The sequence below is a fragment of the Platichthys flesus genome, chromosome 14, assembly GCF_949316205.1.
Source record: "Platichthys flesus chromosome 14, fPlaFle2.1, whole genome shotgun sequence".
Taxonomy (NCBI): Eukaryota; Metazoa; Chordata; class Actinopteri; order Pleuronectiformes; family Pleuronectidae; genus Platichthys; species Platichthys flesus.
In genome coordinates, this window is record NC_084958.1 from 20668012 (window position 1) to 20681982 (window position 13971).

At 42.3% G+C, this 13971-nt stretch overlaps 1 protein-coding gene across 2 annotated transcripts; it reads left to right on the forward strand.

Moving 5' to 3' along the window:
• The first annotated feature begins 971 nt into the window (after positions 1 to 971).
• On the forward strand, positions 972 to 13891 carry cc2d1b (coiled-coil and C2 domain containing 1B). Of its 2 annotated transcripts, none has more exons than XM_062403790.1 (26): positions 972 to 1049; positions 1310 to 1443; positions 2236 to 2377; positions 2811 to 2911; positions 4279 to 4398; positions 4613 to 4756; positions 5714 to 6047; positions 6457 to 6575; positions 7205 to 7283; positions 7565 to 7648; positions 7885 to 8030; positions 8772 to 8844; positions 9046 to 9185; positions 9271 to 9400; positions 9548 to 9720; positions 9852 to 9977; positions 10207 to 10265; positions 10466 to 10582; positions 10709 to 10782; positions 10891 to 10949; positions 11049 to 11100; positions 11198 to 11297; positions 11385 to 11475; positions 11597 to 11719; positions 11805 to 11854; positions 11962 to 13891. In XM_062403790.1, exons 2-25 carry the CDS (start codon positions 1381 to 1383, stop codon positions 11814 to 11816), a joined length of 2661 nt encoding a protein of 886 aa, XP_062259774.1. In that variant the 5' UTR covers positions 972 to 1049; positions 1310 to 1380; the 3' UTR covers positions 11817 to 11854; positions 11962 to 13891. The 2 variants fall into 2 exon arrangements, with proteins under 2 accessions (XP_062259774.1, XP_062259775.1); XM_062403791.1 differs by having other exon boundaries at positions 4616 to 4756.
• The last annotated feature ends 80 nt before the right edge of the window (positions 13892 to 13971 follow it).

A 13971-nucleotide genomic window follows, 5' to 3' on the forward strand; every position in this document is an offset into this window, starting at 1 on the left:
TGTATAAACTATATATACTGTTTTATATAAAGCTTTCAATGTTTACATCCTAGTTTTGACGTTTCTATTGTGTGTCATCTTTTGCCCTGAGTTTGGTTTGTCAGGTAAGCCTCCTGACAGGAGGTGGTGTTTAGCGCTGGAACGAAACTGAGACATAAAGTTTTTACCAAAAGTAATTTACAAGAACATCGACTTGGCAGCACGCACTTAGGGATCTGTCTCTACCACTTACAGTTGACTGTAATAAACTAAGGGTTAGGGTTATTTTTAAGTATAAAGTTGGATTGATGCCAAGTTGAATTTAGTTACTTTCACTCTTCTTAAACCCAGTATGGTCTGATGCCCAATTCAATAAAAAGAAAAATATATACACTCAGTTGATAGTTTTTTTTTCGGTTGGCTTTAAATGTCCCGTAATAAATCTACATAAAAAAAAACAAAGTCCAGTTCATGTTGAAACTGTCTTGTGGGGTGTTGATTTAATTGCCTGATGATTTTTGTAAGATGAATTGCTCTGTTGCTGCCTTGTGCTCTACAGAAAGATGTTTACTTCCGTCTCTCTGTGATATAAATTAACATAATACAAGAACTCAACATTAGCCTGCATCAGTTTTTGTCAATTGTTCCTAATAGCTGAGCAGCTATAACACAGGTGTATACATGTTAAAGTTGTGTTTTCTTTCTTCACAAGTCCATAAATCACCTTGTCAATGTGAAAATAATGTTAGTCAAGGTCGAGGTACTTTCTTCTGCAGGACAAGCACATTTATTTTTGGTACTTTATTTGGCAGATGATACTTTTAAGTATGATAGACAGTACATATCTTTTTAACACTAGTGGTATTTGTACTTTTAAACGCTATGCATACTTCAGTTGCAGATGTATTTGTGTATTTTATTGTGGGAGTCAGTCTCTGCCTGGGAGTCACTACCCAGGGACTGCGCCTCTCTTCTGCGCATGCGCACCCGGAGCCTCAGCACCATGTCTGAGCGCAGAGATGAGGCGGACGAGGAGGTGAAGACTCTCAGATGAGGACGTGAACGAGCAGGTAAACACGCTCCCGCTGCTGACCGGGGATCAGACTGGGTCACACTCCTCCGCGTCACTCCCCGCGACTCACGACACGTCACACACAGCTCAACTCCCCCTCCCCAGGAAGTGAGGCTAAGCTAACGGCTAGCCCGCGGAGCTAACGTCAGTTGGCTGCTCGCTGTCTGTTTGGAGCCACCTGACAACCGCTCACATGACTTCGAGCAGAGAGCAGCTCGGCGACAAGGTCTGATTTTACTGTGTGTCGGTGTGTTTCAGGGGTCGTTTGGCAACGCTGCAGAGTCACGGAGGGGCTGGTTACACAACAACAACAACACAACAACAACAACATGTTTGCAAAGAAGAAGAAAGCAGCTCAGCCCAGAGGCCAGGGCGCTGCTGCAGCCAGACAGGTAACACATCTGCTGAGACACAAACCAACATCTGTTACACATCTGCTGAGACACCAACTAACATCTGTAACACATCTGCTGAGACACAAACCAACATTTGTAACACATCTGCTGAGACACAAACTAACATCTGTAACACATCTGCTGAGATAACCACTAACATCTTTACCACATCTGCTGAGACACAAACTAACATCTGTAACACATCTGCTGAGACACAAACTAACATCTGCTGAGACATGATAAAAACTGCAGTCTGACGGCAGCAGGAAGGAACATCCTCTCTCCTTAACAAGTGTGACATCCTCTGCCCTGAACCATGTATTTGTAATTGTATTTTATAAGATTACATATAACTATGAACTATACCAGCCAGCTTAATATTATTCAGTAGAAGTGCAATATTTCCCTCAGATATATAGTGGATTATAAGTTGAAAGTACGTTATATTAGACATGTATATCTAAGGTAAAAAATCTCCTCAAAAAGTACAGCTGTTTATATATATATATTTATATATATATACTTATTTTCTATTTTAAATTTTGATATTCTATTTTATTCTATTTTATTCTATTTTATTCTATTTTATACTATTTCTATTTTATTTTATAGGTTGTAATTACTTGAGCATTGCTAGAAGAGAGCCTGAGACTCAAGCATTTCACTGCCAGCGACTGCTTAATGTTATTGTTGTGCATTTAACCATAAAAATCTTGAATCTTGAGTAAAAGGAAATGTACTCTGAAACCAGGAAGGCAGTAAAGTAAGTGTTCTGCTTGCTGGTTTCAGATGGGTCTGTTAATAGACCTGGACCCTGACGAGATGATGGGTCTGGAGGAGAATCTGGACGACTCAGACTTGGAGGCTGAACTCGCGTCTATCACTGGAGAAAAAGGCGCTGTCAGAGGGAGAGCCAAGCAGAAGGGCAAGAGTGAGTGCCCTGGTTCTGATTCTACCATTTAGACATGATCGGATATAGATATTTGAGAGATTAAAAAGCCTGACATGTATTTGCAGGCTGATTTTAAATGTACTTACACAACCGATAACCATGCACACACAGCAATCTATTTGCATAAATAGGCAAATATTGGCTCATATATCCGCCTAGTCAATTGAAGTATAACATGAAGTATAACATTACCAAACACAGCAGTAAGTAACCCACATATTTTTGGTTGTATAGAATATTATTACACAAAATCCTGCCCCAACATGTCTCTGAAGATTTGTTGACCTGCTGGTTTGTGGTTTCCTCTAATGACTCGACTGTGTAATCTAGTATCAAGTATCGTGTCATGTGATTTGTGCTGTCACGCATAAACTCGGCTGGATATATTTACAACTGTGTCTTTGTGTCGCAGCCCCTCTGCCCATGGACGACATCGCTAGGATGGCCGATGAGTGCATGAGAGATGTGGATGACGATGACGATGATGACGTGGAAGATGACGAAGATCTGTTGGTCAGTGTTTGTGCATATTCGTCTGTTTTTAGATTTCAACTGTCTGGAGTGGAAGGTCTTTTATCAGACGCATGTTTTACAGTCGAATAAATTCAAATAGCTCCATTAACCTGGTGTCCAACAGTGATGGCGACATGACGCTTCATGAAGCAATGAGGCTTTCCATCCAATTGGTTCACTCATTTGCTCTACTGCGCCATCAAGTGGACAATAAGTATAGAGTGGTTATAATGACACCATGGCTTTGGTTTGTGAAGCTTTGAATTGAATAAATCAATGAATGATGTTTGTGATGCCAATACATAAATTAGGAACTTATTAATATGGTGTTTGTCTTTATGATACAATGGCGGGGTGAAAAGGGAAAGTGGAAACAAATTGGGCAGAGGGTTGTGGTGTGAATGTGCTTTTGTTACCAGAGACAACATTTAACACGTATAATATGGAAAACATTTTATTCATTTTTTATTTAAAAATAACTTCTTTCAACAGTGCTGGGTTTCAGGCGGTTTCTTTTTTGTGTGCATATAAAGTCCCAAGTCCATAAAATGTGAAGGGGGGGGAATTGCGTTTCGCTGCCCCTTTTATTTCGAGGCTTTGAACGTCACCAAATACGTCATCAACACAAGCCTTCGATACGCGCTTCACAAAATCTTCCCTGAGCAAGCGACACAGAAGGACAAGTCATTAACTGTCCAATAAATATGTTTTATTTATGGTGAAGTAAATCCACAAAAAACTAAACTGAGCTGCTTGTGGTTGTCATGACTGTTTGTTAGCTTGCAGTGTTACGAAAAAACGACACAACAAGATTTCCAAGAAATTGTTTGGAGGGGCGGGAAGAACCCATTATATGTGGGTGTGGATCCAGATCAGATTTTTTTTTATTCCACGTTTATTATCATTGCAAGGAGAGAAACGTTTTCACTGATTCCTCAGAGGATGATTCATGGAACCGGAGGAAAACAAGCCCGATAAATGTGTGTGTGTGTGTGAATTAGCTGTTGATCCAAAATAAAAACCTGGATCTCGTGGAGTTAAATGTGGTTTCTTTCGAATCCGTTCGGCCTTGGATGAGGTTCTCACTCTACTACGCTGTCGCTTCCACACACTCATTGTGAATCAATAAAGTCAAGAGTCACATACATAAAATAGTAGATACTCAATCATAGTATTTTGAGTTACAAAGTACCTTGTCCTTGTACTTTTTGATGCATCTTTCGGTCAGTTTTGCATTCAACTCAATTGTAGACGCAATATTCAGGATTTTTATAATGATGCAGTTTCGTTTATTGTAAAATCATTCGTCCTTTAATATGAACAATGAAAGTTGGCTTGTGATCAGTCGTCGTATTTCTCTTCCTCAGGCGGAGCTACAGGAAGTGGTGGGTGAGGGGGAAGCTGAGGATGTAGCAACTGTTTCCTCCTCATCTTCTACCACCGCTGAACTCTCTGAAGCTGCAACAGGAGAGTCGACACCAGCGCAGGTACGACGCACACCCCGCTCTCTGTCCTTCTTGCATGTCGGTAGAATCATTTGTCACACACACACAAACACACAGATCTGCATGAATTGGTGTTATTACTGTTTTTACCTTGTATCATCGCTGACCAACAATTTCCATTCTCAGCCCACAGCTTTGCATGCTGACCGATACCTTGATGTGATTTGCATATTTTCTTGTGCTTTGTCTTGTGAAGCAGCAGGAAGTAAAGATGTCATTGGTCCCCGGCGGGCTCCAGCGCCATCTAGAGGAGAGGATATGCATGTACAAGATGGCCTCACAAAACGCAAAGATCGCAGGAGAGACCTCGAAAGTGCGGAGGTTCGATCGCGGTCTGAAGGTGGGTGAGACGACAACATATAAATAATATAGTAATGATTTGTTGTGTAACAGATCAATACTGTCTGTTTACCAAGTTTCTTCCATCATTTATTGTACAAGCACTTCAGAATGTAAGCTGAAGTAATACGTAAATAACAGACGGATATTTGCTTTAAATGGAAAAGCTAATGACGCGTTTATCCAAAATGTTCCCACGTCTATTGCTGTAATCTCACAGTTCTTATCCATCTTGAGCTGTTTAGACAAGCTTTCACCTCTTGGACCAAAATAGTCGTGTAACACAGTTAAAAGAGAATAAAATAAGTTATATGTGTCATATTTACAATCAATACAGCTAGACTGTATATTCCTTTTGGGATGAAAAGATTTGTTTTGTCCCGTTTGTAATAGAAATTAGAGATCAACCCTCTGCACTGTCAGCAGATTCAAATGTCGCAATCTGGGATTGTGGTGTTTTTTTATCACGGGTTTGGTTTCAGTTTCAGAATTGTCTTGCCAGTATAATATCCTGTATCATGTATCTTAGTGGAAAATAAGTTTTCATATCTGGTGGAGGAGTTGAGACATAAACCACACACTCTCCTTATACACAGCTCTATATTTATAGTTTTTAAGATGGAAAGCAACTTCCCAGTCAGATCTACAGATTGTATTTAACTGATCTGAGCAGCACTTAACAGCCTTTAAGCTTCAGACCTGTGAAAACACAATGTCTGCCTGGGTTTTTGTGTCCATTTGTCTGATCACACTGTTTATTCCCTGGATATTCAGTAATGTGTATGCTGATTGTGGTTTTTTAAATCTATTCTCTATCCTCATTTTGTTTTGTTGAGTGCTTATCTAGTTTGTGCCTGCCCACTTGGGTTTTCCGTGTCTTAGCTGAACAGGATTATTTATTACATATTGAGTTATTGTCCTCTGTTTTCCACCTCACTGACTGTTACTGTTCCCCCAGACTCTGGAGACGATGCTGGCTGCGTTGAAAAGGGGGCGGCCTGTGGACGAGGCAGAGATCCCCCCCCCTGTCGCCACTGGAGCCCAGAGCGACGCCCCTCGTCCCGCTGTTCCTGCACGACCTGCCCCCCCTGTACCATCGAGTCCCGAATCTCCAGATCAGCCGGAGGAGTCGGACGCCACTACGCCACCGCCTGCTGCACCAGAGGTCGTCACGCCCACCAGTGATGAGGAGCAGTCGTCCTCCGCCACCCCGTCCCATCTGAGCAGCGCCCCGTCTCCAGAGGAGCACACAGAGGAACCTGCTCTGGTGCCACAAACCGGTCAGACAGCTGGTCAGTCTGTCTGGGATTAGACACTCATATCAGTTAATGTGGTTATTATTATACGTATTAGTTATATAAGTTATTACTATCATATATAATAAGTGTTTTTAAGGGAAAGTAAGCTTTGGATATTCTGTTAAATCATGAAACACCCCCTTCCCCCTTTTCTTAGTGCAACAGTCAAAACACAGCACAACCTCTGTCCTGTGTTATTGTGTATAAACTGATATCGTGACACATTCAGAGGAATTTATTCTCGTACCTTAAGTTTGCTTTTCAATTTGTATTTAGTTGGAAACTCGTTGCTTGGAGTCACAGTGTCTTAAATGGAGGGGGTGTCTTCTACTGGAATATGTGATGAATGTGGTCTTTCACTGTGGTAATTGTTGTTGTGTGTTTCTCCTCCGTGAATTCACAGCGACCGCGGCGACCAAGGCGCTGCTGCTGGAGAGGCAGAGCGAATTCAAGATGGCCGCTCTAAGAGCCAAGAAGCAGGGAGACATGGAGCAAGCGAAACTTTACTTCAGGACCGGCAAGGTGAGCAACACGCCTACTCTGACTTAATTGTTTTTGTTTTGTGTAAAAAGGAATCTTCTGGACTTCATACTTCTTAAAAAGTTAAAATAAATTTTCCCTCAAAATAAGAAGATATTAAAATGCCTTAATTTTATTTTACATAGTATAACAGTATTAAATAAGAATTTTCTGTAAGATATTATTTAATTTGGTTATATTTTGCAAAGTCGGATTCATCAGACAGCAACCCCGAACTATTGCTCAATATTGCTAGCTACGAAGTTTAAGGAGCTGAAAGGTTTTTTTATTGGCTAAAAGTTTTTATAAAACATTTTGTAAAAAGATGGGGTAGAGATGGGGTAAGCCCAAAAGAGGCCAAAATGAAAGGTAAATGAATAACTTAATAAATCACTATTGTATTTCTCCTTTACATGAAATTAAATGTATAGATTTGTTTCACCCTGAGCTAAATGCCAATGTTGACATTTTAAATGTGAACATCCCACATCTTCATTGTTTGTTCAGTCTGTTGCTACGAATTCTGTCTGCAGGACTTTCCTCACAAGTATGTGAAGCATTCCCACAATGTGGTCGCTGACAAAGGCGACTTTATGTCTGACACTGTTTGGATTCTTATTTTTTTGCTGCAGATGTTCGATCCAGTGATTGAGGCTTTGGAGAAAGGACAAGAAATCGACCTGAGCGGCCTCCCCCCCTCTCCAGGACAGGGTGAGGACCTTTATTCATATTATGGTTTTAATAATATAAAATTTAAATGCTGCTTAACAGGAACATTACAAAAACAAGTCATGTTGGTTTAAGATGCTTTTTAAATAATGGGTTTGGCTTATTTTATACTCTAAATAAAAAATATATTAAACTTAAATTAAGTGGATAAAATTAGATTATACACAAGTAAATAAAAGTATGTAATCATTCAAAGCATTTATTGTCTAAAAGACGCCTGCAGCAGCTGTTTGGATTTGACATCTCATGTTGTTGTGCTGAAGGTTCAGGAGGGAACTCTGCTCCAGTGAAGGAACAGACCTCAGGTCCAAACACACAGGTCACCCAACCAGTGGCTGCACCTCCAGGTAATAATTAGAATTTCAACATTTAGAAACAACATGTTACACAGGGAGTTCCTCCAGGGTCTCAACTACCTGTTGGACCTGTCGGGCAGGATGTTTATAATTCCTCATCACATCACGTATGCAGGAGCTTCAGAGAAACAACATTTTCACCAAAATGTTGATCAAGAGTAAAATCTAAAAACCAAACGACTTACGTCTTGCTGAACTATTTGAAGTTGGACATTGTTGTCTCTCAGCCGCTGCAGCCCCGTCCGTCCCTGCGCCTCCCAAAGACGTGCTGGAGGCTCTGGAGCAGAGACGAGCCAAGTACGTGGAGGCGTCGGCTCAGGCTAAAGCCGGTGGAGACGACCGCAAGGCCCGAATGCACGACCGCATCGCCAAGGTACTGGGAAGGAAGTGGATGTCCTCCACTTCCTCTCCGTCTCTCGTTTGTCTCCCCGTTTCATCATCACAAATGATATTATCAAATGTCAAGTAAAAGGACAAACAAAGAATATTTTAAATTAATTTAACAACATCTAACCTATCTATACTAATATATTATTTGCCTTGTTTTAGTGTGACCATTGACTTTATCTAAAAAAGGATTGTGCCTGTATTATCTCAAATGACCAGCAGAGGGGGTTGCTGGTCTGAGACGCCACTGGTTTTCATAAGTAGAAGAAAAAAGGACACAGTTGATTTATAACGTCAGTAAACATTTACCTAGAACCTGTCGGGTCTCAATCTCTAGTTTAAAGTATTCTTCAATACACCATCATGTACTTTTTATATATCATGGACCAATTGAGAGTGAAATAGACCATAAAGCACTGTGTGCCGTGATTGATAGCTAGTGCCGTCCAATGGGCTCAGGTCGCAGGTTTAGGTGGGCGTGCACTAGGTTAAGCTCCACCCCCTGCTCCTCCCAACATGGTTACTTCTGGGTTCAAAAGACCAAGATGGCGCCAAATATCAAAGTCGAGGCTTCAAAGTAGCAGCTCTCTAATGAGTGAATGAGTGATGTCATTTGAGCGTGACAGACCCCCCCCCCGACCAGCTTTCATGATGTATTTTTGACAAATTAATATCTTGCTGCATTAACACTGTTGTTTTAAATCTTTTCACGTCTCTGTCCCTGCAGCAATACCAGAGCGCCATCCGAACTCACAAAGCAGGGAAACCAGTGGACTTTGAAGAGCTGCCGGTTCCCCCTGGTGAGACCCGTCTGGGAGTCACGTGTCTCTGAGTGAAATTCTATTTGCATTGTAATCCAGGAGTGTTGCTTAAAGTTTATAACAACACAAACTGTCAGTGAGTCTCTGAACCACGGAGCCACAAGACTTGATTTCACACAAAAAGTAAATCCACAGCTCAGTGTTAAAGTCAGAATGAGCGTTTTGCTTTTTATTTTTCAGGATTTCCTCCAATCCCAGGCCAGAGAGCGTCGGCAGCTGAGCAGAGATTTGTCTCTGCTCTGGAGGTGGCCAGTAAGATCGTTGATGGAGATCCAGCTGAAGCTCCAGAGGAAGACGAGGATGAGGAGAAACAAGAAGAGGTGAAATTCAGCTTTGTATGATTATTTCATTATTATTCTTTATATGTAAGTGATTTGCTGATATATCTTTTTTTTCTATGATCAGTCGAAGTCGGCTGTTCCAGAAGAGACAAGGAAACCAACGTTAGACGTCCCCACCGCAGGTCAGGGAAGAAAGAGGACTCCTTCAGCTTCTCCTGACAGATCCGCTGCAAGGGAAGGAATCTCCCCAACAGGTCAGTGTCAGGAGTTAAGATTTGACCATTGATTGATGATTAATAAAGGCTATCAGGTGACCTCATCAGAGTGAGACAGCTGATATCCTCATTTCTGCAAATACAGCTTAAATCTTTAACCCTTGATTTTCTGTCTTTGACCTCCAGGGGTTCAGCAGCTGGAGTTCCTGGAGGGTCGGAAGAAGCAGTACCTGAAGGCCGCTCTGATGGCGAAGCAGAAGAACGACCTGGAGCAGGCCAAGAGTTTCCTCCGCACCGCTAAGAGCTTTGAGCCCATGATCGAGGCAGCGCGCGGCGGGAAATCTGTGGACATCAGCACGGTGAGCTGAGAGACTTCCTCTGTTAGTGGCAGATTATATCCTGATTCAGTAGAAATGGGTCCAGTTCATAACTTCAGCTGCATATGATCAACTCTTCCCACTGACTGACTCCCTCTGTGCTGGGCCTGTAGGTGCCGTCGCCCCCTGGTGATGAAGACGAAGACTTCATCCTGGTGCATCACAGCGACGTTCAGGGCTCAGAGAAAGCCGATCAGGTTTACACTCAACTGGCCAAGATCCTCAAAGAGCAGCACGAGGTAAAACTGAGGAGAACGACTGAAACATTACCAAGAGAATAATGATTTCCTTTACCAAGATTAACTTTTAAGTAAACATCTAAAAAAAAACAACTATTCTATTAACTGTCTCATAACAGAATGAGTCCCAGAAGAAACTAACCAGACACTTTCTAAATGAATTCAGTGGTTTGTTTCCTGTTTCCTGTTTGTGAACACGGAGATTTCTTCTGGCTCTTTCTCCTTTCAGAAATGTATGACTCACTCCAAACAGTTCACACACCTGGGGAACATCTCCGAAACCACAAAGTAAGATTCAACCGTTTCATTCCATCAGGTTTAAAATACAAACTCCAAGCTCAGCTGTAAAGTTTAACTTAATTTAAACCTTATTAATGACTAGCTTGATGTTATAACGCGAAAACAACCAGGTTGTGGCGTCAGCTGACAACTTCTGTCTGTGTGTGTGTCCGTGTGTGTGCGTGTGTGTGTGTGCTCGTGTCCACCAGGTTTGAGAAGATGGCAGACAGTTGTAAGAAGAGCCTGGAGGTCCTGAAGCTTGCTCAGTCGCGGGGTCTGCCTCCTCCTAAGCATCACTTTGAGCAGAGGTCGTTTCACACGGCCAGGTGAGCAGCTTCACTCACTCTGACATTGACTTCATTCTGCTCATGTTCAAAACATCTGATTTAGTCCTGATATGTTTGGTGATATAAAGTTATTGAGGTAATTTAACTTCCCTTCGTGCCTTACAGGATATTTCCCGAGCTGAGCAGCACTGACATGGTTGTCGTCATCGTGAAAGGGATGAATCTTCCAGCACCGAGTGGTAAGACGATCAGTCCTCACATCCTCACACTCCAACATGTTCAAAGAGGCTCAGTGGGGAAACATCCAGGTCCGATACTGGGAAATGAAAAGTTTCTTCTTCCCTCAGGAATCCAAACCAACGACCTGGATGCTTATGTGAAGTTTGACTTCCCGTACCCGAGCAGCGTAAGAAATTCAAACCGTAGCTTCTAGTCACAGCTTCCACCGGCGCCTGAGACCTTTACACACCAGTGATTCTCTTTGTTTGTGTTGTGTCGTGACCAGGAGCAGCCGCAGAAACACAAAACATCCGTCATCAAGAACACAAACTCTCCAGGTGAGACGTTGAGTTCACGATGGGATTAAATCTATTTGTTTCTCTGAAGCTCTGCAGTTCTGCTCCAATCTCTTAATCCGTCATCTCTTCCCACCAGTTTACAACCAGAGCTTCACGCTGACAATCAACCGCAACCACCGCGGCTTCAAGAGGGTGTTGACTTCCAAAGGCTTCAAACTGGAGCTGCTGCACAAAGGGTGAGTCTCTCTCTCTCTCTCTCTCTCTCTCTCTCTCTCACCACGTAGAGACTGTGACAGTGACGATGATGTTGTGTGTTGACTCAGAGGTTTCCTGCGGAGCGACAAGCCGATTGGGACGGCCCTCGTGAAGCTGGACAAGCTGGAGTCCCAGAGCGAAATCAGGGAAATCGTAGAGGTGAGCGGCACGAGGATGGAAAATGATAAAAGACAAAAATAGCTTTGGCGAAAGACATGAAAAAATCTGAAATCTGTTTAATATTTAGTCGATTCTCAGTCTGCAGTGTTTCTCCCGTCAGGTGATGGACGGTCGTAAACACACAGGAGGTCGTGTGGAGGTGAAGATCCGCCTGCGGGAGCCTCTGAGCGGACAGGACATGCAGACGAGCACCGAGCGCTGGCTGGTGATCGACAAGTCCCAGGTGAACACTCAACACACTCACAGAAGAAAAACCTCTGACTGTGTGAAACCGCTGATGTTGATTTGTTTCTTTTTTTAAATCCAAGGTTCTCGTTTAGAAGAAGCTACAGAATTAAAGATAACACACAAGATACAGGTAATTATGATGGTACAGACCTAAAAACTACTGGTTTAATAGTTGAATTAAATTTTTTAACTTTTAAATGTTCTTCCTGACTGATAACGTCTGTGTCTCTCCCTCAGAAACACTCAGAGGAGGTGAAGAGAGACGGGCGTTTTGGATCTGACTCTGACGAACGCTCTGTTGGTCAGACGCAGACCGATGTCGCTCTTTTCACAAGAAAAAACACACAAAAACAAAAAAACCTTTGCACATTTGCTAGACACGAGAGCTGCTGCTCACACAGCCGCCTGTGAGCAGAGTGGTTCACAGAGCGGTTCACAGAGTGGTTCACAGAGCGGTTCACAGAGGGTCAGCTTGACCTTGTGTCCCTCCTCCTCCTGGAGGACGGCAGCGTGTCCTGGGCTCATGAAGAAGGGGCTCAGTATCGAGCTCCCCCTGATCCTGCTGCCCGACTATAGTTAATATAATAGAGAGAAAAAGAATGTGTTCATATTCTTCATATTATACAGCTCTGGTATCTAGAACTGCACCTATGCACTAATACCAAAGTAATCACTGTTGCTGTAAAATCCTGCATATTTGAAATCGCCTTTAGCTGCCAAACCTGCTACGACACGACGGGTTCATGTGTGTGTGACGGGAGGTCAGTCGTCAGGGTTCTTCTTTATTTCCCCACACTACTCCTCCGCTTCTCAGTGGCAGCGGTTCAGGCCGATGCAGCGGGTTATACATGTTCTACAGGAGCAAGCCAAGGAAGAGGTACGATTATTTAAGAGTTCATTTACAGACCGTTCTCCCTGCTGGCACCTTTCACTGATTTAGTTGCTTTAGTTGTGTTAGACTGACATGTTTGCTTAAAGCACAAATATAAGAGACAACGTTTAAAACAGATTCTTTATTTCGTGAGTAAACAAGACTTTGAAGAAAGATGGAGGACACCACACTTCACCACTTTCTCCCTTTGTGAAAAACTCTAAAAGATCGTGGCTGCGTGTTGTGCCATCTTACGTTAGAGGTGTTGAGCTCCTCATCTTCTTAAAAGATCTGGAACTGTTGGTTTTTCTAAACTATGCATCAGTTCTCTCACGTGGTGGAAACTGAATGTTGAGACGAACCCGTTCACCCAGATTATGAAGAGTGAGGTAATAACTGGCATTTTATTCAATGTGAATCATGTAAAGTTCGCAAGTCGTTTGTGAAGAAATATACTTTTATTTCCCTGAGATCTGTTACAAAAGATAAACTCGATACTCAAGAATTTAGCTTCGTCCCATCATGTCACTAAAATGTAAAATACATCAAATAAGCCTGATGGCATTGGATAAACAATTGAAGGAAGAACTTTCTATGAATGGATTTGTTTCCTGCAGATTTCACTGAATCTAGAAATCTGATCAACTTGAAACTGGATTGAAAAAGTTAAAGACACCCGAAGCTCTTTGTGAGTTTTAGCGTCCTTCAGCTCATTGTTTTGGTTCCTCCACTTTCTGAGCAGAAACCGGAGACGAGCAGGTGAACAGGTTGAAGCCTTAAGCAGCTGAAGAGTCAAACATTTCCCTCAGCAGCAGGTGATGAGCGAATAGAGGGCGAACACTGCACGTGAACTAGTCAGGTGACCCGGAAACAAGAGTCCCAATTAATACCGTGAGAATGTATTTCTTTAATTTGAGTGAACTGACCCTTTTAAAGCTTGAATATCACCGTTAATATGAAAAAGCTGACGAAAGAGGCCAAAAAGAAAAAGAGTTCCTGAGTCGACCACTTGAATTCAGTTCCCAACAGTTTTACCTCAACGTCGGCAACATCTTCCGGTTATCAACCGTTACCATCTGGTCACAACATTTCTGTTTCTCGCTGTCATTTCCTGCACTTTCTAGAAAAACTTCATAAATCTGTGTAACTGACACGAAGTCTACTTGACACTTTGTTCTAAATAATTAAAACACTGTTACCGATCCTTTTATTTTTCTGTGGTTTTATTTGTTCCAATGATCAGAGATGTGATGTTCAGAGCAGATCGATAAAATGGAAATAAATAAAATGAATTCATTTGAATTGTTGACTGAATTTTCTGTCCTGCTTAAAAAGGAATTTTATATTTGTTGCCGTCTTTGACCCAAATAACCTGA